At 36.3% G+C, this 22,954-nt stretch overlaps 1 protein-coding gene across 2 annotated transcripts in view; it reads right to left on the bottom strand.

The window, feature by feature from the left end:
* The window catches only part of DNAH8 (dynein axonemal heavy chain 8), a 491,513-nt gene that overhangs the window by 121,184 nt on the left and 347,375 nt on the right, over positions 1-22,954 (bottom strand). For both annotated transcript variants that reach the window (XM_016431041.2, XM_016431044.2), the window contains 6 exons: positions 13,395-13,587; positions 12,753-12,875; positions 8,104-8,234; positions 6,090-6,243; positions 4,741-4,905; positions 746-972 (listed from right to left, as the gene is read on the bottom strand). In XM_016431041.2, coding sequence (XP_016286527.1) covers positions 746-972; positions 4,741-4,905; positions 6,090-6,243; positions 8,104-8,234; positions 12,753-12,875; positions 13,395-13,587 — 993 coding nt within the window. The remainder of the gene's footprint in view (positions 1-745; positions 973-4,740; positions 4,906-6,089; positions 6,244-8,103; positions 8,235-12,752; positions 12,876-13,394; positions 13,588-22,954) is intronic.

The raw sequence follows: 22,954 nt of genomic DNA, 5'->3' as shown, positions 1-22,954 counted from the left end.
TATATTAATCTTGTATATCCAATACAATGTTCTGAATGAATTTAGTATTTTTTAAAGTGCTGAGTTATACATCTCAGCATTCTCAAGTTATCTCCAACACTAAGAGAATATGAGTTTGTATCAATCAAATTGACATTTTATTTCATCAAATATTTGATATGAAATAATTAACTGATTAAAGAGTGAAAAAACTAAGATGTCATCCAAGCATAAGATAATGTAAAAAATAAATTAATTTCTTGGAGCAAAACAAGCAACATTTAAAAAATAAATGATTAATTTGCAAATTAAAAAAAATAAAATGATTCATCAAGCACCTGTTATTTGGGGTCCAATATACTTTAAAAATCTGTTTAATTTTCTTATGCTGTTAATCTGTTGTCACTAGAAAATCAGAGGAAATTTCAGTACAACTAGGAATGAGTATTCAATTAGTGAGAAGTATAATTTATAGGAATATATACTAATAGACTATTTAAAAGAATTAAACCCTTACTTAAAATACTATTTACTGGTTCCTGAGGCAGAGCAGCAGTAAGAGTTAGGCAATGAGGATTAAGTGATTTGCCCAGGGTCACACAGCTAGGAAGTGTCAGAGGTAAAATGTGAACTCAGGACCACTGTCTCTAGGCCTGGCTCTCAATCCACTTCGCCACCCAGCTGCCCTCTAGACTATTCTTTTTAAGTGGCAATATATTTTATTTTTTCACGATTCCTTTAACCATTATATTTGCATAGACATTACCTTTGGAAGTAATTTTCACAGCCTTCTGAAACCATGTCATGAAAGAGGCCCATTGTTTCTACAACTTGTTTTTTAGTTTCATTAGAACAGACAATATTATACTCCAAAAGGAAATAGGAGGCTACAGCAACCAAAGCCTCCCTAGGCCAGCGACTGAACCAATCCATAGTACAACCTGAGATGAGGCCAGGGAATTTCAAAGAACGTGCACGAAACTTCTCACCAACCTATTAATAACAATTACAATAATAAAGTTACAGCTAGTTTATTAAGAACATTCTCTTAGACTGATGTGGCTGCCCAAAGAAACAATTACAACCTCAAGCTGCATCAGTAGAAATATATTATCCAAATAAAAGTGAGAATAATTCTATTACATTCTCTTAGGAATCTTACTGATATCCTAGGTATTACAGTTTTATTTTTGCTTTTAAGTTGTCTTTTTTTTTTTACTTTTCCCCAGTTTTAAATTTTTTTCAGTTATGTGTAAAAATAATTAGACAACTGTTTTTTTTTGACATTTTTAGAATTCAGATTTTCTCCCTCCTTACCTCCCCCACCAGCTATCCTCTTGCCACATATACATCCCCTGAGGCGAATAGTTTGATATAGGTTATACCTGTACTTTTACATCACACATATAATAGGAATCTCAAGAAGGAAATATAGTGGACAATGGCATGCACTCAGAATCCAATAGTTCTTTTTTTACCTGAGGATACTATTTTCATCATGAGCCCCTTGTTGAATCTTGGAGATTTGCCTTGCTGATAATAGTTTATTTAGTCCTTCATAGTTGTTCATTGTATAATAATTCTGTTACTGTACTGTTCTGGTTCTGCTCACTTCATGTTGCATCGATTCATATAATCCAGGTTTTTCTAAACTCTCCCGGTTCATTATTTCTTATGACACAATACTATTCCATTACATCTATATACCAAAACTTGTTTATCTATTCTTCAGGTGATGAACAACCCCTCAGTTTCCAATTCTTTGCCACTATAAAAAGAGCTGCTAAAATATTTTGGAACACAGGTAGGTCCTTTTCCCTTATCTCTGATCACTCTGGGATACAGACCCAGTAATGGTATTTCTGGGTCACAGCGTATGCATTTTTTTGTGACCCTTTAAGCCTGGTTTCATATTGCTCTCCTGAATGGCTGTATCAGTTCATAGTTCCACCAAAAGTGTATTTAGTGTCCTAGTTTTCCCATATCCCCTCCATCATTTATCATTTTCCTTTTTGGTAATGTCAACCAATCTGATAGATGTGAGGTGGTATCTCAAAATTGTTTTAATTTGTATTTCTCTAATCAGTAATGTTTTGGAGCATTTTTTCATATGACTATGGATAGTTTTAATTTCTTCCACTGAGTTCATATTCTCAACCTGTTCATGTTCTCTGACCATTTTTTGATTGAGGAATGTTTTATATTCTTAAAAATTTGACTTAATTCTCTATATATTTGAGAAATGAGGATTTTGTCAGACACTTGCTATAAATTTCCCCCCAATATTTATTGTTTCTCTTCTAATTGTTTGCATTGATTTTATTTGTAAAAAAGCATTTTAACTTAATGTGATTAAAATGATCTAATTCATATTTTGTAATGTTCTCCATGTCTTGTTTGATCATAGATTCTTCCTTTATCCATAAATCTGGCAGGTAAACTTTTCCATGTTCCTCTAATTTATATATGGTGTCACCCTTTATTTCTAGATCAAGTATCCATTTTGACTTTATTCTAGTGTATGGGAGAGGGGTAAAGTGAATGGATGTTAAGGGGGCAGAGTCGTGATGATTTGGCAACTTAGTGGATGTGGGGACTGAGAGAGAATGAAAAATCAAGGATGAATCTCAGTTTGTGAACCTGAGTTACTAGAAGAATGGTGGTACCAATAAGATTCAGAATATGTAGAAGGTAATAACCACAGCAAGTTTGCATTTGATAAATGCCAAAATCTTAGCTATTCAAATAGGTAAGAATTCATTAGCTGATAAGAACTACTAGGAAAACTGGAAAACAGTCTGGCAGAAACTAGACATTAAATCAGCATTGTACATTGTATCCTAAAGTAAGTTCAAACCAGGTACATAAATGAGACATAAGGGATATTATAAGGAAATTAGGGGAATGTGGGAAACATTAGCTCTCAGATCTATAGGTAAGGAAGTAAAGGGGATAATAGTGATTACATTAAGTTGACAAAGTTTTGCACAAGTCCAATGTAGCCAAAATCAGAAGGAAAGCAGGAAATGGGGGGAATGGAATTTTACAGCAAATTTCTCTGATAAATGTCTAATTTCTCAAATATATAGGGAATGGAGCCAAATTTAAAAAAAACTAAGATCCATTCCCCAGTTCATGAATGGTCAAAGGATATTCCCCAGCTCATGAATGGTCAAAGGATATAGACAGGCAGTTTGTAGAAGAAATAAAAACTACCAATAGTCATGTGAAAAAATGTTCTAAATCATTAATTGTTAGAGAAATATAAATACAAGTACTACCTTACACCCATTGAATTGACAGGAAAGGAAAATGACAAATGCTGGGGGGGATATGGGGAAAAAAAGAGACACTAATGAACTGTTGCTAGAGTTGTGAAAAATGTTCCAATCATGTTAGAGAACAATTTGGAACTAGGATCAAAGGGCAATAAAACTGTGCATACTCTTTAATCTGACAATACCACTATTGGATGTCTCACCCCACAAAGATAAAAGAAAAAAGGAAAAGGCCCTATATGAACAAAACTATTTATAGCAGCTCTTTTTTAGGTGGCAAAGAATTGGAAACTGAGGGGATACCCATCAATGGAGAATGGCTATAAACAAGTGATGTTTCATGTAAATATGATAGAATTCTGTTGTCCTATAAAAATGATAAAGGTGGTGGTTTCAGAAAAATATAAGAAGGCTTATATCAATTGATGCAAAGTTCAGTGAGGAGAAAATTGTAGAGAGTAACAAAAACACTGTATTGATAATCAACTATGAATGACTTAGTTTCTCTGATCAATACCATGATCTACAACAGTCCCAAAGGACTCATGATGAAAAAATGCTATCTACCTTCAGAGAAAAAAATGATAAGACTCTTAAATGCAGAAATACTTCCTTCCTTCTTTTCTGCCTTTCTGCACAATATGGCTAAAGTATAAATATGTTTGACATGACTTCCTACATATAATGGATATTGTATTTCTTGTCTTCTCAATGGGTAGGAGAGGGAGTGGGGAGAAAGAGAGAAAATTTGAAACTGAAAGTAAAATTTTAAAAAATTAATGGTAGTATCCTCTACTAAAATAGAGAAATCAGAGGGAAAAAGATAGGGGAAAGATAATTGAGTACTATTTTAGACATACTGAGTTTGAGATGCCAGGTAGATCTGTCCTACAAATAGTTGGAGGCGTGGGGCTAGAAAATAGAGTACAGGCAATTCCTGAAATGACTAGGTATGTAAATTTGGAAGAAATTCACATAGAAATAATAACTGAACTTATGATGTGATCACCGGGACAGGGAATTTAGAGAGAGAAGAGAGCCCTTGCATATAACCACTAATAGAGGATAAGAGGTAGATATAGATTCTACAAAGAAGACTGAGACGTATTCATTGGACAACAGGTCAGTAAGATATCCTAACTTACAGTCTAAACTATAAACCAAGTTTAAGTAAATTGCCCATGATCACAGTTAAAAAGTATCTGAGATTTTTATTCTAAAGATAGCCATATGTCCAATAGTGTGCTACTATTCTCTCGTTATCTGCTTACTGAATTATAAATTATAGAATACAAGATTTTGGTGAGATAAAAACCAAGGAATTTAGTGAAGAGTTTTCTCCCTTTAACTCAAATTCAAAAATGTAAGCTTACAAAATTATCTTGCTAGAGAGAGTATTATTTTTACATTTACACATGTTTATGTTTAACTATATATATATATTATAAATGGAAACATGCAGATACATGAGAGAAAAACTCACCGGAGAAAAGCAGAGAACAACATGCAAATTCTTCCGTGATCTTGTTATGAAATACTCATAAAGATTATCAAAGGTAGGAGGGTGACGAGGCATTTCCCTTTTCATCACTGATATTAGTCCTTGGGTAATCTCATCTAACTCATCCCGAGCAAATAAATTAGAGATCTTTAAGAAATTATAAGGCAATATTCAACATTAAGAAATTTCCCCAAAATCTAATACACTGCCAAAATCTTGCATGGTCTCACTACGTAGTATTTAGTTCTGAGATCTTTCTTACCATTTATCTCCACAAATGAGAACTGGGCCTATGGATCATATTCAGCCTATGCTACATGACTTTCTACTAAGTCTTCAAAGATTTCTCTCTAGTTAATTAAAATGGCTGTGACTAAAATAATCTACTTACCTCTTCTATCTTTAAAACCTTAGTCAGTGATTGAGAACCTTTTAGAGACTGTGGGTCCAAACTACACCTTCAAGCCACCCATGAGCCCCAATCTGCCCCACCCCTCCACCCACATACTCCCCACCCTTCCACTCCCACACCTTATCCCAGATAGAGGAGAGAGGAAGTGTTCCCATTGGGCGGCTGGGCAGAGAGGTGAGGCATTTGAAAAATGTCCCCAGGTGTAATGGAGAAAGAGAAGAGAGCAGCCACGTCCAGCAGGTGTGGGCATATGTACCCTGGCTTTGCTAACATGGCCTTAGACTAAAGCATAGCCCAATAAATGTAATTAAGTATATGTTCCTTCTAATTAAGGCAGACATTCACTCTATTCCTCAACAATGTTTTAAACGTTTTAAAAAAGGCTCTTCTATACAGTATTTTGTTGTGGGAAATACCCAAGGAAATACATTTTCTAACACTGAACCCAAACTAAAAAGCATGTTTAAAATTTAGCTCTAAAAATGCTGCCATCAGGCAAATATGAATATAATACTATTGCATTTTTTGGTTCTTAAATATAGTATTTTTTGGAATAGGAGGTAACAGATGCTGATGATATTTTTCCTGCTCCACTTAAAAGTGTAGACAGAGTCAAATGAATAACAGAATCATGTTAGGAAATAGGATTCAGGGTCATCTGAGAGATGGACCCAAAGAAAGTAGAGGAAGCTGGGTAGGGGAATGGATCATGAAGAACACTGCATTCAGATAGCAGAAAGTTCACATAAATGTGAATTCTCATTTTTCAGTAGCAAAAAAATGCAAATTTGTTAGATTTATTCTAGTATCGCATCAGAATTAAGAAGTAGGGCTAAGGAATTATATCTTTAAAAACCCATTTTCCCTTTCAAATATTTTTAAATAGAAAAGATATTTGTTTACTATTTCAAGATTATACCTCTCCAGAAGATAGCAAGTTGTTAAGATATTCCAGAAATGCCTCATCTTTTATTTCATTGTCAGTAAAGATAAAAGTGATTCCTTTTCCTTCAGCTCCAGCAATCTGGTACAATCCCTTCAAGTCATCTGTCAGATTATTCACATTATAGGACCTAAAACGATAAGTAGTAAGAAACTTAAAGCCAGCTCCAAACAGAACCATAGCATAATGCATAACATATTGAAGCTATAACTCATATTAACTTTTCTTGATCAGTTTATAATTATTTAATGGCCTACCACATGTACCAAATGATGTTGGCAATTAGATATCAGAGAAAATGTAGCCATGATTATAAACTTTTAAAAATTGTTAGAAATAGAAAACCCAAAAGAATAGACACTTTTAAGAACTGAGACATGAGAAATGTAACTATACCTTTTCCCTGAAGGGTGGCAATCTACCAGAATTGAGACTTAAATATTGAATGTTAGAAAGGATTTTTTTCTTTTTTATTCTATTCTTTTTCTTTTTTTTTTTAAATTTTATTTAATTGATTAATTTAGAGTATTTTTCCAGGATTACAAAAATCATGTTCTTTTTCTCCCCCCCCCCCCGCCCTTCCCATAGCTGATACACAATTCCACTGGGTTTTACATGTGTCATTGGTCAATTTCCATATTATTGATATTTTTACTAGGGTGATCATTTAGGGTTTATAACCCCAATCATATCCCCATTGATCCATGTGATCAAGCAGTTGTTTTTCTTCTGTGTTTCTATTTCCACAGTTTCTTCTGTGAATGTGGATAGCGTTCTTTCTCATAAGTCCATCAGAATTGTCCTGGATTGGTGCTAGCAGAGAAGTTCATTACATTTGATTGTACCACAATGTATCAGTCTCTGTGTACAATGTTTTCCTGGTTCTGCTCCAGAAAGGAATTTTTTTAATCCTGATAGGACTTAGGAAAGATGTTCTAAGCTTTGCATAACAAATGAACATAGTTGGAAGAAGGAGAAACCGTGGACTGGGGAAAAAATCTTTACATCAAATTTCTGAGATAAGATCTATCCAAGATCTATACAAATTGATACAACAGATAATTACAAGAGTAATTGCCTGACAGACAGACTGGCAAAGGATATGAGATTGGCCATTATAAAAAAAGCCAACAACCATATTAAAATTTTTCCAAATCACCAATAATAAAATATAAATTTAACTCTAAGCTTATATCTCATACCTATTAGATTAGCAAGAAAACAAAAAAGGAAATGTGACAGTTGTTTGGGGGTTTTGGGAGGAGAGGCATGCTGACATACTGTTAATGGAGCTGTGAAGTGGTCCAACTGTGGACTAGTAGGAATTTGGAATTAGGTCCCAAAAGTTACTCAACTGTGCATACTCTTTGAGCCATGGATATTACTATTAGCTTTATATACCAAAGAAAATTGAACTAAGGGTACAGAATGAGTCAAGTGTTAGACTTGGCCAATGTGTAGACTCATGGCTATATTTACAAAAGTATGTATATTGACTATATAAAAGTAATATTTTAACTTTCTTTTCATGGGAAAGTTATAGGAAGATAGCAATAATGAAAAAATTAAATATTGCCAGCGAATCATTAAAAACAAACAGAAGAGAGCAAAAGGAAGCTCATAAGGGGACACAGACTAGTAGGCAGTGCTAGGCCTATAATGTTAAATCTAAATTATATTAAAAAGTCAAACAAGCAGTAAATAGTTGGGGGGAGGGACAGGAACCATATAAAGCCAAAATTCAATCTTTTTTATTTTTTCATGTACTGAAATGATCATGTTTGTTGATGTTTACCAATTTCATAATAAAAAAAATAAAATCCAAAGAGGAATTCCAAATAAACATATTTTACAATAATCAATTTTCCCAGTTTTAATAGGAAAAATTAGACTAAGCAAGAAATGAGTTGGAATAATTATATTTTTTGAAAATTCAAACATTTAATTACTAAGAATTATTTATTTGTTGAATTATATTGATACCTCTTACCTAGTCAAAGTTATCTGGAATATCCGATATCCAGCTATAAAGGAGGACAGCCTTGAAAGACTTTGCTTTCCTGAACCCCCAACACCTACAAGCAGGGCATTTCCACATGATGTCCGGATTATGCGTGAGATCTATGTTGAAGCAATATAGTATTCATTTGAAAATACATTTAAAGGGTCTCAAATGTTTTCAATTCCAAAATGGCCAATGGCTTCAGTTTACAGTATTATAATTTGCTTTAAGAATATTAAAATGTCACCACATATTTCATTTCAAACTTAATAAGAATTCAAATATGTAACCAACCTCTTTCCTGCACTACTCTCCTCAAAAAACAAACACTAAGCTTAATTTGGCAAAGACAAAAACTAAAAATGTTAAATAATTATAGTTTCAGGGCCCAGGGTTCTGTGGTTCAATCCACGCATTTATGAATGGGTCTGGTACTGCAAACCTTAAAATTTCTTAGACTTATAAATGTTGGAAATTTCACCATTGGGAAATTTCATACTTGAAAAATTTCCTATTGAAAATGGGAACTCTATTGGAATGTGAACCCCATTGGCATGGGAAGTTCCTCCTCCTCCCTTCTTAAGATTACTTTAGGACAGAAACCTTTTGCTGAACAATGGAAAGGGCTTTGACCTATGCTTAAGCATAGAACAGGAATTTCTTTGAGTCATGATTGATTTTAGAATTGATACAATGGAGATACTTGGAATGACAGAAATAGGTCTTGGAAATTGCAATCTCCACCCTACTCAGTCCTAACAGGATTTAGGAAGGGCTGCAGCATAGATCAAAATTTAATTATTCCAATCTCTACCCTACTCAGGGTAACAGGATTTAGGAAGGGCTGTAGCAAAAGATCAAGATTTAATTATTTGAGAATATGACCTTCAACAGACATATGCAAAGCCACAGACCTCTGGGCGGTCCTGGGTTAAGCTAGAGCCACCACTGGCACAGGGAAAATGATGGACAGTGATTGGTAGATGTGAGAACTGAGGGGAGGGAACTTGGATGGTTTCCTTAAAGATAGAGGGGTCTGAGGACTGAGGAGGGTGGTTGGAGAGTTTTGGCTCTGAGTGGTTGGAGAGGTGCTCTGAGAAGCTTGCTCTGAAGGAAGCTGAAGGTGGGGGCCTCTGAGACTGTTTCTCCATTTTGGTCACGTGAATAATAGGGACTGATCTCCTTTCTTTGCCCCAGCTATCTAAGGGCTTCACATTTATAAGTCTAAGAAATTTTAAGGTTTACAGTACTACAGTGTAAATTCAAACCTCACACAATGCAAACTTCTTTAACAAGTGAAAGATTGAGGATTTAAAAGCAGGTTTTCTGAATCAAAATCCAGGGCTCTTTCTTCCATACTAGGTCCACCACATACTATATAAAATCATACCAGTTTGATAGCTTAACCCAAACATCAGGCTTTTGCAGAAGCTTCTAGATTTCATTTTTAGCCTGGTCTTATACTACCCTCAGTAATAAAGATGTAAGTTTAGTAAAGTCCTCAGCATAAATAGCAACAAGGCAATCTGGTGCTCAATGACCCTAAATGTTAGTACGCATCCCATTCATTTAAATTCCCATTTATTCCCTTGCCTCATTCTTTGGTAGTTTTCCTGAAAAAAAAACTGATCCTGGCCTAGATCCCTTAGACCTGCACTATTTCCCACCCCTACCCCCCACACAAGAAGTATTCAAGATCCTATTGTTTGGCCCCTCAGAAGGAGCTGGACTGGAAGCTGACTCTGATTCAGACTCAAGCCTTATCATAATGACTGCTTTCCAGGGGTAGGTCATATTCCTGTTGGAAGAGACACTAAACCCACATTCAGTGGTCAGCAGTGGAGATGACATGGTACAGTGGAAAACTGGTCAGGAGAAACCTGTGTTCACACACCATTTCAGACTAATAGTGAAGTGTCCATAAACACATTATGAGCTGAAGTTCCCTCAACTGTAAAGTGTGGATAATACTACCAGCAGTCCCTAACTCAAAGGTTTATTGTGAGGATTAAGTGAGGGCAGATCATTGCTCCTCAACACAAAATAATCTCTTTCAGTTTTTTCCCAAATAGCAGCCTGCTATGCAGCCCTGTGTACCAGGGAGATTGAAAGGCACCAAGGTCAATTTGTGATATTTTTAATGAGAAATTAAGGAATGATAAGCACTGAACCTCCAAGGGGGCCCATACAGGCTGAGGATAATTGATCTGCATCAAGAGCTCCATTCAGATTGGCCCTTTAATTAGATTTCAGATTGGGCGGTTGGTCTATGCCTTTCATATAAAGTGAACAGAAAGCAACAATTTGTCTCTTGAAATGACTAGTCTCAAAATCTCTTTACCTCCATATTCTTTCTGTGGTAAGTATAATTTAGTCCTTTATGTCTACCAAATTCTTGTTCCCCATCAATGACCATCAATAGATGAGAAATGACTGTTATGAAGTAGAATTTCTACATCTGTAGTATTTAGATCTGTAAGGGAATTTTTAAAAGCCTAATCTCAGGGAAAGATAGATGGCTCAGTAGAATGCCAGGCCTGGTGTAGGGAGGTCTTGGGTTCAAATCTAACCCCAGACTGTGTAGCCTGGGCAAGTCACTTAATTCCAATTGCCTAATCTTTACTGATCTTCTACCTTGGTACAGATATGTAGTATTGATTCTAAACAGAAAGTAAAGGTTTAAAAAAAAAGTTTTACCTCATCATTTTAAAGATGAGGAAACTGGGGTCCAGAGAAATTAAGGTTATTTCAGTAGTAAATAGCAGAGCTAGAATTCACATCCATGTTTTCAGACTCCAAATCCAATCATTTATAATGTGAATGAACACTGTTCCAGCTGTGCTTGGGAGGAGAGCCATATCCTTTTACTCTGTGAATTGGAGGAGTTAATGACTAGAAAAAGCAGCTTATTCACAATCTGTAAGGCCTGGAACTCATAAATACTTCCTGTTATATCTTGGTCTAGAGAGACCTGGGCTAGAATCTGAGAAGGAAGAATGGTAAAAGTTGGGCAATGGCTAGCTACTTTGTGTTTAACAAATACAATGTCTTCATTGTGCAGACTGAATATAAAAGACAGCACATATAGCCCATAGTGACTCACTCAGTCTTCAGTTTACAGTGTTCTTTTCTCCATGCATCTGAATTGTTCCCTATTCCTACTACTTTACCATCTTGGCCCATTTTCCAGGCAACCCAAATTGGCTTTCACCTTAGGGATTTATTCTTTGTCTTTTTTCTAGCTCTAATTTGATGTGAGTTTGAAAGGGTCTCCTCTCTTTGGATCTGTTTCATCCTCTATAAAATGAAAGGATTAGACCAGGATTCCTTCCAGCTCTGAAATTCTAGGAGAGTTCATGTTCAGCAAATATGTTCCTTACTATTTTCCTCAAGTCCCTTCAACTTGGTTCAAATTATCATTCTTTCATATTCTTTCTTCAACTAGTTTTCTTTCTCATTCCATCCTTGACCCAAGCCTATAATTTTCTGATATCACATTGTTATGCATTCACATTTTGTAATTACACATAAAGGAAAAGAGCTTAATAGCCCAATATAATGGAGGGAAAGGTGGGGTATTTCTTCACAAGAAGAACCTCCTATAACTTCAGTGAGACAAAAAGCTCTTAAAAAACTGATGTGTAGAAGAATCCAAGTACAAATTTGTAGGAAGCCATCTTACCCATGCTATCTAACAGAGTCACAGCCAGGGAAATGGAGGCTACAGAGCAACCTTCAGAAATATGAGGCAACCACTGAACCCCCTTTCGTGTGACTTCTTCTAATTTCCCTTAATAATGGAATTACTATAATTATTGTTCTCTCCCCAATACAGGAGAAATAATTAGCATATATATCCCACTTTAATCCCCCCAGATTACTACTGCAAAAGATTACAATCACAGAATTAAAACCTAAAGACCAATATCCACTATCCCTCCCTTCTCTCTCAAGCAGAGGCACACTTAAATACTCCACACCCATTGCAGGAAAAGCATGACAGGCAAATTAATCATTCCTTTGAAACACAAGTTACAGACACACTCCACTGATTTGTTATGTTTATAACAACCAAGCAACCTTGCTAGGTGCCTGAATCAAGCACAAGAAATATACAACTTGGAAACTGAGGAAAATCCCAATTCTGATCTGTCTTAAATTACCCTCTAACCCTGTAGCTAGCTATGAAATGTTTTGTTACCAATCTCCTAAGTAATTGTGATTGATTGTGAAAGCTGACCAAAAGTAACAATGATTCTCATAACTGGTCATCCCTTAGGTCAGGAGGGACTAACCTCCAGATCATCCTACTCATGTCATTCACCTTAATTTTTGTTGCAGCAACATAGTAAATGATCATAAAATGCATAAATGCAAACCCCGTGCATGGCAGAACACTGGGTGGTGCCTAAACATGGATTGAGCATTCAGTGTCTCTCATTCTTATTCGACTGGACTGTCCAATGTAGACAGGAGGACCCTCCAGTCTGAGCAACTGCTGGATCAGCTCTCAAAGCAAACTCTTAATTTAGTCCTGCTGCACCTTTGAAAGGTATCTGATACCCAGAATAGTATGTTATTTATGAAATTCAGTTTTTGTCTATTATGTACATGTCAGTAAATGATATGAATATAACCTTAATAAGATGAGTCATTGCATCTTTAAAAAACACCAGATCAAGAGATGTTCCTCTAATAAGTTCATTGAACTGTCTCTGATAAAACATTAGTTTTTCAGCCAGAAATTCATAACTTGGTACCTGGGAGGAGAAGGGAAATGAGAGGGGAGAAAAGCAGGAAAGAGAACAGAAGTATTATTAGATCCAAAAATGTATAGCATCTACAAGTCTAAAAACATCTGACTATACCTGTAGTGGAAAATTTCTCTTAGACTTCTGGAGAGTTATTTTCTTTGTCTTTTACTATCATTTTTAAGGAATGAAATTATAATTTGGTATGGGTTAGAGACTGCAAATATAAAGAATTCTGACTTTCCCTGGAAGTTCACTATGAACCTGTCCAGTTATCCTGCATTACCTTTTAAGAATATAGAGCTGAAAGATACAACTGAAAATATTCAGGTCTGATCATTCAAGGTTAGTGAAATTTATTCTAAGTGAATAGTAAATACTGGTGTCTATTTTGGATCTACATTGCTCTTTAAGAACAAGTGGTATTCAAATAATTAAAAGTTTACATTTCTTGTAATAACTTGGAAAGTAGAGAAATGCCTATGGGCACATAGATAACTTAAAATAAAAATTTGAAAGAATAAGTACCAATTCATAGATTTTGGGTACTTCAAATACAGCATCTTCAGGTTCATCACCAGTAGGTTCAGGCATATCACGGAGAAAATCTACAAAGTATGGTTCTGGAAGAAGTAATGATACTGCATCTGGGTCAACGTGTTCGTCAATTACTCGACTAATTTGTCCATTAAACCACATTTCATCTTCAAAGCAAATGAATCTAAAATAGAAGATGAAATAATATGATGTCCTTACCCAAAAGTTAAAATCTGGGAAGAACAGCATTGTGATTTATTCAAACGACTAAAATAAAAAATATGCCTAAACTTCCAAAGCCTGCTCCTTCCCTTTAGAAGTTTGAATTAACACCCTCTATCATATGCAGAGGAAAGAAAGGGCCTCCCTCTGTGCCTTAGTTTGCAAAAGTGGGTTAAATGGATATTTATTTGCAGTCAAAGGTCTCTTTGACCAGGAGCAAAGCCATTTTGGTATATTTTTCAAATGGAATTTCTTTTCTCTTTTCTGCATAAATTATAAAGTAATTTTTGCATAAATATGTTATAATGCCATAATGACACTGAACGTCTTCACAAGTAGGGAAGCCATTGTATAAAATTATTAAATGAGTCCTTTAATTTTTAAAAAACTATTTGATTTTCCTTTATAAGCAAAATTGGAATACCAAGATTCAAATGAGTATAGAGCTATAGAAGATATGACTATAACATATACAACATGTAGCATAATATTTTTGGAGCCTTTCAAAAGAAGAATCTTATACAAATAAATATTAATATTTAAGGTGAACTGTCAGTTCAGAAATATATGGCCTGTGATATCCTGGAGCTTCAAGGGATTTTATACATAAAAACTCAAATGGCTGAGAGGAGCTTTAATATATCATCTAGATCACTATTGAGTGAATAACTTTAAGTAGGGCTACACTTAGACTATCTAAAACAAATAATCCATCCTATTTTAAGAGTATTTCCCAAGGAGTTTGTCACATAACCATCAGTTATCTAATCCTTTATATCAATTCTATGATGAAATCATTATATCTATTATATTGATCCTAATAGAATGAGTTACAAAATGACTAAAGCTGACTATAAGTATATATGAATGTTTGAGTTAAGCAGGCAAAGATTAACCACCTATGGATGCAAGTGAGTAGATAAACATTATTCATGTGCTCCTGTTTATCCTTTTGCTTCCAAGACCTCCAAGGTTTTATTAAAACACATGATGATATGTTTTATAACAGCTCCTAACAATGGTAGTTAAACAAATAAATTATTAGCTCAAAACAAAAAAAAACTCATAATTTATTACTTTAACTGAAATATTAAACTAAGGACAAACTTATAATCTGCTGACTATTGATAATCATAAAGTATGTCTTGTTTTCTTCTCTCAGTATGAGAATCTAAGTTTTTAAATGCAGCCCATTCCACTGTAGGACAGCTTGGCTAAAAAGTTCATTTTGACCTTCTTTTCTTGTCATTTCCACTGACAGGCCACATTTTTGCCTTCTGAACAAGCATAAAACAAGAGTATTTCCTCTTTGTTAGATCAGTCCTTCAAATATCCAATGACAACTATCATATTTCACATGAGATTTCTTTTCTCTGGGCTAAAAAATCCTAGCTCCTCTCTCATTGTTTTTCATTTCTATGTTGTAGTTTCTAGAATCTTGTTTTACAAGTATAGTTTTTTCCAAGTAAAGTTTGCATTTTTTCCATCTTAAATTATAACAAAAGCTTTCCATGATCTAGAAACTGCCTTGGTTTTATAGTAAATAGACTACTGTATGTGGAATCCAGTACACCTGAATTAAAATTTTGCCTGTGATACTTATTAGCTATGTGAACTTAGACAAGACACATAACGTTTTTTCTGCCTCAGTTTCCTCAGCTATAAAATGATGTTAATAAGTGTACCTTTCCTCCAAGATTTGTTATGAAGATCAAATTGAGACAACAAATGTAAAACACTTTGCAAACCATTAGTTGTTATTTAGTCATTTTTTAGTCCTGCTTAACAATTTGTGACTCCATTTGGGGTTTTCTTGGCAAAAGATCCTGGAGTAGTTTGCCATTTCCTTCTCTAGCTCCTTTTACAGATAGAGAAACTGAGGTCAACAGGGTTAAGTGATTTGACAAGAGTCACATGGCTAGCAAGTGTCTGAGACTGGATTCTAACTCAGGAAGCTGAGCATTTCTGACTCCAGGTCTGGCGCTCTATCCACTGCTTCACATGGCGAACCTTTAACTGCTTTGTAAATATTATTATTATTATTCATGATGGTTATTGACAACTCTCTGAGAAAGGATACAATTTGTTGACCATAAAGGTTGACTTTCTTTCGGTTGAAGTTATACGAGTCCTAAGAGAACTATCAACCCATCTTTTGCTTTATTGCTTTCCTAGAACTTAACACAGAACTTGGTACATAGTAGATAATTAAATGTTTATTGACTGATTATTACTAGCAACTTCTGGTGATTATCTGGTAATAAATTTCAATATTAGAAGATATCAAGAAAGTATGGGTTTATGAAGTTCTACACAAAAACTGAAGAACATTTGGATATGGGGTTATTTTCATCACTTCTACTGAGGGAAGATAAGAGATTTATAAGAGGCAAATCTGAGAAGTGAGCATCTGGCTAAGATATTTAAGAATGGTATTTCTATTTCTGGACTGTGCTGAAAATGTAGAAATGGTGGCACTTTTGGACAATCATGAAGTGTATTGAACAATGGCCGGTGAAAACATATGTTTATTTGCCTTTAATCAAGAGAATGTTAAACTGAAACAGGAGAGATAAGAAACTAACTGCACATGTCAATCTGAGAAAAACATGGAAAAACAATCTCAGCAAAACATGGAATAAAAAGATATGTCAAAGGAGGAATAGTGGAAAAGAACTCCCAGGATGGACATGAAACTATATTCAAGAAAAGAAAAGGTAAGAAGATCCCACGACTTCAAATATCTTTACCTAAGTGCACCAAAGTATAAGGAATAAAAGTATCATGCAGAGTTGGAGGAATAGGATTCAGGACTAGAATATAGCTCTGGAAGAAAAGATCTTATACAGAAAAGAAAGGAATAGGTAAAAATGGAGAATAACAAGGACTAATAATTATATAGTAAGGAGATATGCAAATGGGACAAAGCTGAAGAATTTCAAAGGGGAGATAGGACTCAGAACATTTGAGTATAGAAACAGAGTAATGTTATGGTAATACATTATTGACCACTAGGGTGGAGGAGGAGTGAGGTAGCAGTTAAATAAGGAGTTTTGGAAACAAATCACAGATCTAGCATAGAGGTACTGACTGATAGCGGATTTCAACTACTTGGATATCAGGCAGAACCTGCCTGAATCACAATGTGGCTTCCGACCAAATTGCAGCATCATTGACATGGTCTTCACGGTGAGGCAAATGCATGAAAAATGCCTTGAGCAGAACCTGAGTCTCTACATTGTCTTCATAGACCTGACGAAGGCGTTCAACACAGTGAACAGGGACGCACTGTGGGTGATCCTCAGCAAGCTCGGTTGCCCAGCAAAATTCGTCAAACTGATCCAGCTCTTTCATGTCGACATGACAGGGGAAGTCCTATCTGGTGGAGAGACTTCCGATTGCTTCAACATCTCCAATGGCGTGAAACAAGGCTGTGTCCTTGCTCCAGTACTATTCAACCTATTTTTCACCCAAGTATTACGACATGCTGTGATGGATCTAGACCTGGGCATCTACATCAAATACCGACTGGATGGTTCACTATTTGACCTTCGCCGCCTGACTGCAAAAACAAAGACAACAGAGAGACTCATCCTGGAAGCTCTCTTTGCAGATGACTGTGCTCTCATGGCCCACCAAGAAAATCATCTTCAAACCATTGTGGACAGGTTCTCCACCGCAACAGAACTGTTTGGCCTGACTATCAGCCTCAGCAAAACAGAGGTGCTGTTCCAACCTGCACCAGGGAGGCCAACTAACCAGCTGTGCATTACAATCGATGGCACGCAGGTTTCTAACATCAACACTTTCAAGTACCTGGGCAGCACCATCGCCAACGACGGGTCCCTAGACCACGAGATTAATGCCAGGATCCAAAAGGCCAGCCAGGCACTTAGGCAGCTGCGCTCCAAAGTCCTCCAACACAGAGGTGTAAGCACTGCAACGAAGCTCAAAGTGTACAACGCAGTGGTCCTCAGCTCGCTCCTGTACTGTTGTGAGACATGGACACTGTACCGGAAGCACATGAAACAGCTGGAGCAATTCCACCAACGCTCCCTCCAGTCAATCATGAGGATCCGATGGCAGGACCGAATCACCAACCAGGAAGTCCTCGACAGAGTCAACTCCACCAGCATCGAAGTCATGGTCCTCAAAACCCAGCTACAATGGTCTGGACACGTCATCCGCATGGACCCATAGCGAATACCAAGACAGGTATTCTATGGTGAACTGTCAGCTGGACTCAGGAAACAAGGCCGACCAAAGAAAAGATTCAAGGATCAGCTAAAGTCCAACTTGAAGTGGGCTGGCATTACATCAAAGCAACCAGAACTCGCTGCCTCTGACAGAAGCAGCTGGCGTACCCACATTAACCATGCTGCCACCACCTTTGAAGATGAGCGACATCGATGTCTTGCTGCTGCGCATGAACGCCGACACCAGGCCACAACCGCACCTCCCATAACAACTGGCGTCCCATGCCCCGTGTGCCACAAACTCTGCGCCTCAGCCTTTGAACTCCAAAGCCACATGATGGCACATCAATAGATGATAATGCACAAAGGCAATTGTCATTCTCGGTCACTGAGAGACTACCACTGACTGACTAGATATCTGCTAGAGTTTTTCTTTTCCCTATCAGAACTACAATAGTTGTTAAATTTGTAAGTCAACAAATAAATGCCTACTATGCCAGCTAAGAGCAAAAGGAAGTCCCTACGCTCAAGTAACTCCAAGTCTAATGAGGGAGACAATATGCAAATATCTAAATACATACAAGTTCTGTACACAGGATAAATCAGATTTAATCAATAGTGGGAAGGCATTAGAATTAAGAGAGAATGAGAAAGGCTTCCTGTAGAAGATAGGAGTTTAGCTGGGCCTTGGAAGGAAGCCAAGGAAGCCAGAAGGTAGAGATGAGGAAGGAGAACATTCTAGGCATGGAGAACAAATAAAGTGCTCAGGTGGGAGGGGGGGCAAGCTGGTGGTGTACAGGTTGGACTCCAACTGAATTCTCCCAACATTTCCCTCTGAATAACTTTAAAATAATATCTCAAATCAATAATATATTAATCTTTTGGTTTTCTTGATCCCTTTTCAGTATTCATTGTAGAGCTCAAAACATTCCAGTTTCAGTATGTTTTCTAAGCATTGTCAGTAGTCAAATAGTTGATTTCTTTGTTGAAAGTTGGGAGATATTAGATCTGATAGAGATAAACTTGGAAAATGGAGCATTGCTTTATTTTTAATTTTGGTTAGGTTATTTTTCAATGGTTGCATGATTCATGTTCTTTCCTTCCTCTTTCCCCCACCCCCCTCAGAGCTGACAAGCAATTCCACTGGGTTATTATACATATGTTATCACTCAATACCTATTTCCATATTAATCAAGGAGTATTGTTTTTTAATTAAGGTGATTACCACTGAAGAAATTGTGGAAACTTGAACATGAGGAAAAGGAATTAATTCTTTTTACTTATATCCTCAGCACCTAGTACAATGCCTGGCACATAGTAGGTACTTAAATAAAATCTAGTTGATTGAAAAAAAATAATTCCTCAATTCAAATTTTGGAGTAGCAGAGTCAACAAAAGGTCAATGTGACATTTTTCCATATCAAGACAATTTAAGAGATCAACAGAAGAGGTCTGTGACACCTGTGTTGGGGCTGGCTTAGAGCCTGGCAGGAGAAACACTGATAGGCTTTGGAGGTGGCCATGACAGTATTAGCAACAACAGTAGTAGCTTCAGGTGTTCTCAGTCCAGAATTGATAAGGGGATTGGACAACTCCTCAGAAAGACATTATAGGGGATCTTTTGCTGGCATTGGGTGTAGCTGGTGATGACTGGCAACTCTATTACTCATGCACAATTTTGGATCAAAATTCCAGGGCATAGAGGAATGCTTGTGATTGCTTACAAGAGAACAGGGTCCCTAGTTAAATAGTTCCAGGTCCAACAGAGCACTAGCACTTGTAGTTTCAGGGTACAGAAGCCTTTTCTGGGTAAAGAGGAGAGTGTAGACCAGGAGAGCATTAATCATACCTCTCCTAGGATAACACTACCTTGAAAGCACTGAAAACTTACAGACCCCAAGAACTAGCTCTGAAAACAGCAACACCAAAATAACCGGCAGCTTTTGGGACAGTGCCCCCTGATCCAAAGATGAGTAGAGTGCAACTTCAACATAAAGTTAAAAGTCAAGAAATGGACTGGGAAAACAAGCAAGCAACAATGAAAGGGCTTAACCATAAAAAAGCTACTACAGTGCCAAGGAAAATCAAGACACAAACTTAGAAGATATCAATGTAAAAGCAGGTCAGTTAAAAGGGGCTTACATAGGCAGCAGGCATAGATTTGAGTATAATCAGGTGCAATGAACTAAAAAAACCATGAAGGTGTAAGAAAGAGGAATGCATTGGGGGGAAGAGAGAAGGGAGAGAAAAAATGAGGGAAACTTTCTTGCTCTCAGAATTGGTTCAAAGAAGGAATATATATATATATATATATATATATATACACACATATATATAAAATATATATAATATACACATACTCACTTATGCATAGAAATGTAACTTTCTAATAGGGAAATAAACTGGAAGGAGATGAGGAAACGGCAGGGAGAGAACCATAAAAAAGGATTAAGGGAGGCAGTGGTTAGAAGCAAAATAGACTTTTGAGGAGGGACAGGATAAAAAAAAAGAGATGAAGAAGCAGAAGAAAGTAGGTTGGAGGGAAATACATAGTTAACAATCACAATTGTGAATTGAATGGAATGAGCTCACCCATAAAATGGAAGTAGATAGCAGAATGGATTAGAAATCTGAATCTAACAATATGTTGTTTACCAAATAGAAAGACATATATGGAGTTAAAATAAAGGACTGGAGAAGAATCTATTATGCTTCAGCTGAAGTTCAGCTGAAAAAAAAAAACAGGGGAACAATCATGATCTCAAAGTAAAAGCAAAAAAAGCTCAACTAAAAGAGATAATTAGAGAAACTATATTTTGCTCAAAAGTATCAGAGACAAAGTGGGTTATGTTGTAGTCTAGGCATGAGGTGATGAGGGGCTGCACTGGAATGGTGGCAGTGTTAGTGAAGAGAAGGAGATAGATGAGAGATGTTACCAAAGTAAAGTCTGTAGCTCTTGGCAACAGATTGGAAAGAATGGGGAGACATTTAAAGCTATTTTCATCTTTCAGGAGGCAAAAGAAGTGATAAGAGCAGCTGCTATTCTGTACTTGATTCTGGACAAGAAGGAATTAGTTCTGGAAATGAAAATGATAGGAACATTTGGAGGTAATGGACTGCTCCATTACAGAATTTTTGAAGGGAGGAAAGCCACATATAAGAAGAGCAGATTTCAAAACATTCAGGAAAAGGATAAGTAGATCCCAATGGCTTCATTTTCTGAAGGAGAAGTCAGTTAAGTAGGACCAGTGAACTTTCCGGGATGATATTCTTAAATTCAAGCAGAAATAATTTTAGGGATAAAGAAAAAGTAACTGCCTAAAGAGATTGGCCAACTCAGATTTTTAAAAGACATATGGAAGATAAATGCAAAGTCAAGTAATAGAGAATGAATAAAAAAGAAGGTCCTGGACCTATAAAAATTATGTTGTGAGAGTGAAAGTCCGTAATAATTTTGAATGCTAAAGAGAACAAAAAGGGCTTTTAAAAAAAAGCTATGATGAGGACAAGAATATAAAAAGGATCAGGACTAACTATTTAGGGTAGATGCCATGATGCAATAGATAAAGGGAAGAAGATTAAATAATAGTTCTTATTTTGCATCTAATTTTTTTTTTCCGAGGAGAATGATCTCTGGATTGAGTCCAGGAAAAAACAACAACAACAACTGTAGGTAGGGTATGAAGAATCCAGATTAAGGGAAGAAAGGATCAAGCAGAATCTAGTTGGTTTCAATGAGTTGAAGTTACCAAGTCCATATGAATTTTCTTAGGATACCCTACCCTTTCTGTTTCATTGACAAAATTAGACATTCATCAAGATTTCCTTCTCCGCTCTCTTTAACTGACATCACTTAGATGCCTTTTACTTCCATCTTCTTCTTTGTCCCTTTCTCACACAAAGAGGTGACCCTTTTGCCAAGGTAAAATACTTTATAAACACAAATGTTTCCATTCTAGCCTATTTCCTCCAATAAATTTCTCCCTCTATTATCTCTACTCTCTCACTAATCTTTAGTCTCTCCATCTACTGGTTGCTTTTCTATTGCCTACAAACATACATTTCCATGTCTTCTCCCATCCTCAAAGAAACTTCACTTTATTCTTCTATCTCTCCTACCTATAATCATATCTCTCTTCCTTTCTGTGGATAACCTTCTTGACTAAAATCAGGGCCTCTAATTCTTTTTCTTTCATTCTTAACTCTCTCTAGTGTGGATTAGACCATTTAATTGCTTTCTCCAAAGTGATCTTTTAATTGCAGAATCTAATGGCCTTGCCTCAGTCTTCATCCTTTTTGTCTTCTCACAATCCTCTGACAACTGTTAATCACTCTGTTGGTACTTTCTTCTGTGTGAAGGAACTTTACTCTTCTGGGGTCATACACTTAACCTCATCTCCTGATGCCCATTTGACCTGGAAGCCAAGACTGTGTAAGGGGAATCATTAGGTAAATTAGGTCACTTGAGTCTATGTGAGTCTGTGTGAGTTTGTGTCACCTGATCTGGACATGACTCTGAATTTGAACTGGATGTGAAAGGAGAGGTTAAAAGGTTCGAAAGAAGGAAATATTTGAGCTCTATTCTTTGGTGGCAGGTCAAAAAAGATGCTGCTGGATGTCAGACTGAGAGCACTCATGTGGTGATTAGATTATATTTTTTTACTCTTATTTTTCTACCTATTTCTCATCTTTTACCTACCCAAGTGATTCTAATAAACTTTACTAACTGAAGGCCAGTCTCAGAATTTTAATTCTTTCATTTCCCTTTAGAAATTTCCCTTTCTTTCCTTTCTCTTATCTGTCAGATTGTTCCTCCTTGTACTCCTTTGCTGGATTTTCATCTTAAGTTATGTCCATTTTAAAAGTGTGTGTTCTCTCAGATTTGTTCCTGGGCCCCTATGTCTTCTTCTATATTACAATTTCATTTGGTGATATTCTCAGCTATTGATTCAATTATAATCTCTATGAAGATGACTTTCAGATCTATTTGTCCATTCCTATCCTTTCTACTGACTGTCAGTCTCACATTTCCAACTATTATGTATCTCAAACTGGATGTCTCATAGACATCTTAAACTTAACAAGTTGAAAATCATACTCAGTCCTCCCACCACCAACTCCTCTCCTCTTCCT

Source organism: Monodelphis domestica, chromosome 2 (assembly GCF_027887165.1).
Source record: "Monodelphis domestica isolate mMonDom1 chromosome 2, mMonDom1.pri, whole genome shotgun sequence".
NCBI lineage: Eukaryota > Metazoa > Chordata > Mammalia > Didelphimorphia > Didelphidae > Monodelphis > Monodelphis domestica.
Note: the sequence above shows the minus strand (reverse complement) of the source record. Positions and strands in the feature narration are given on the sequence as shown.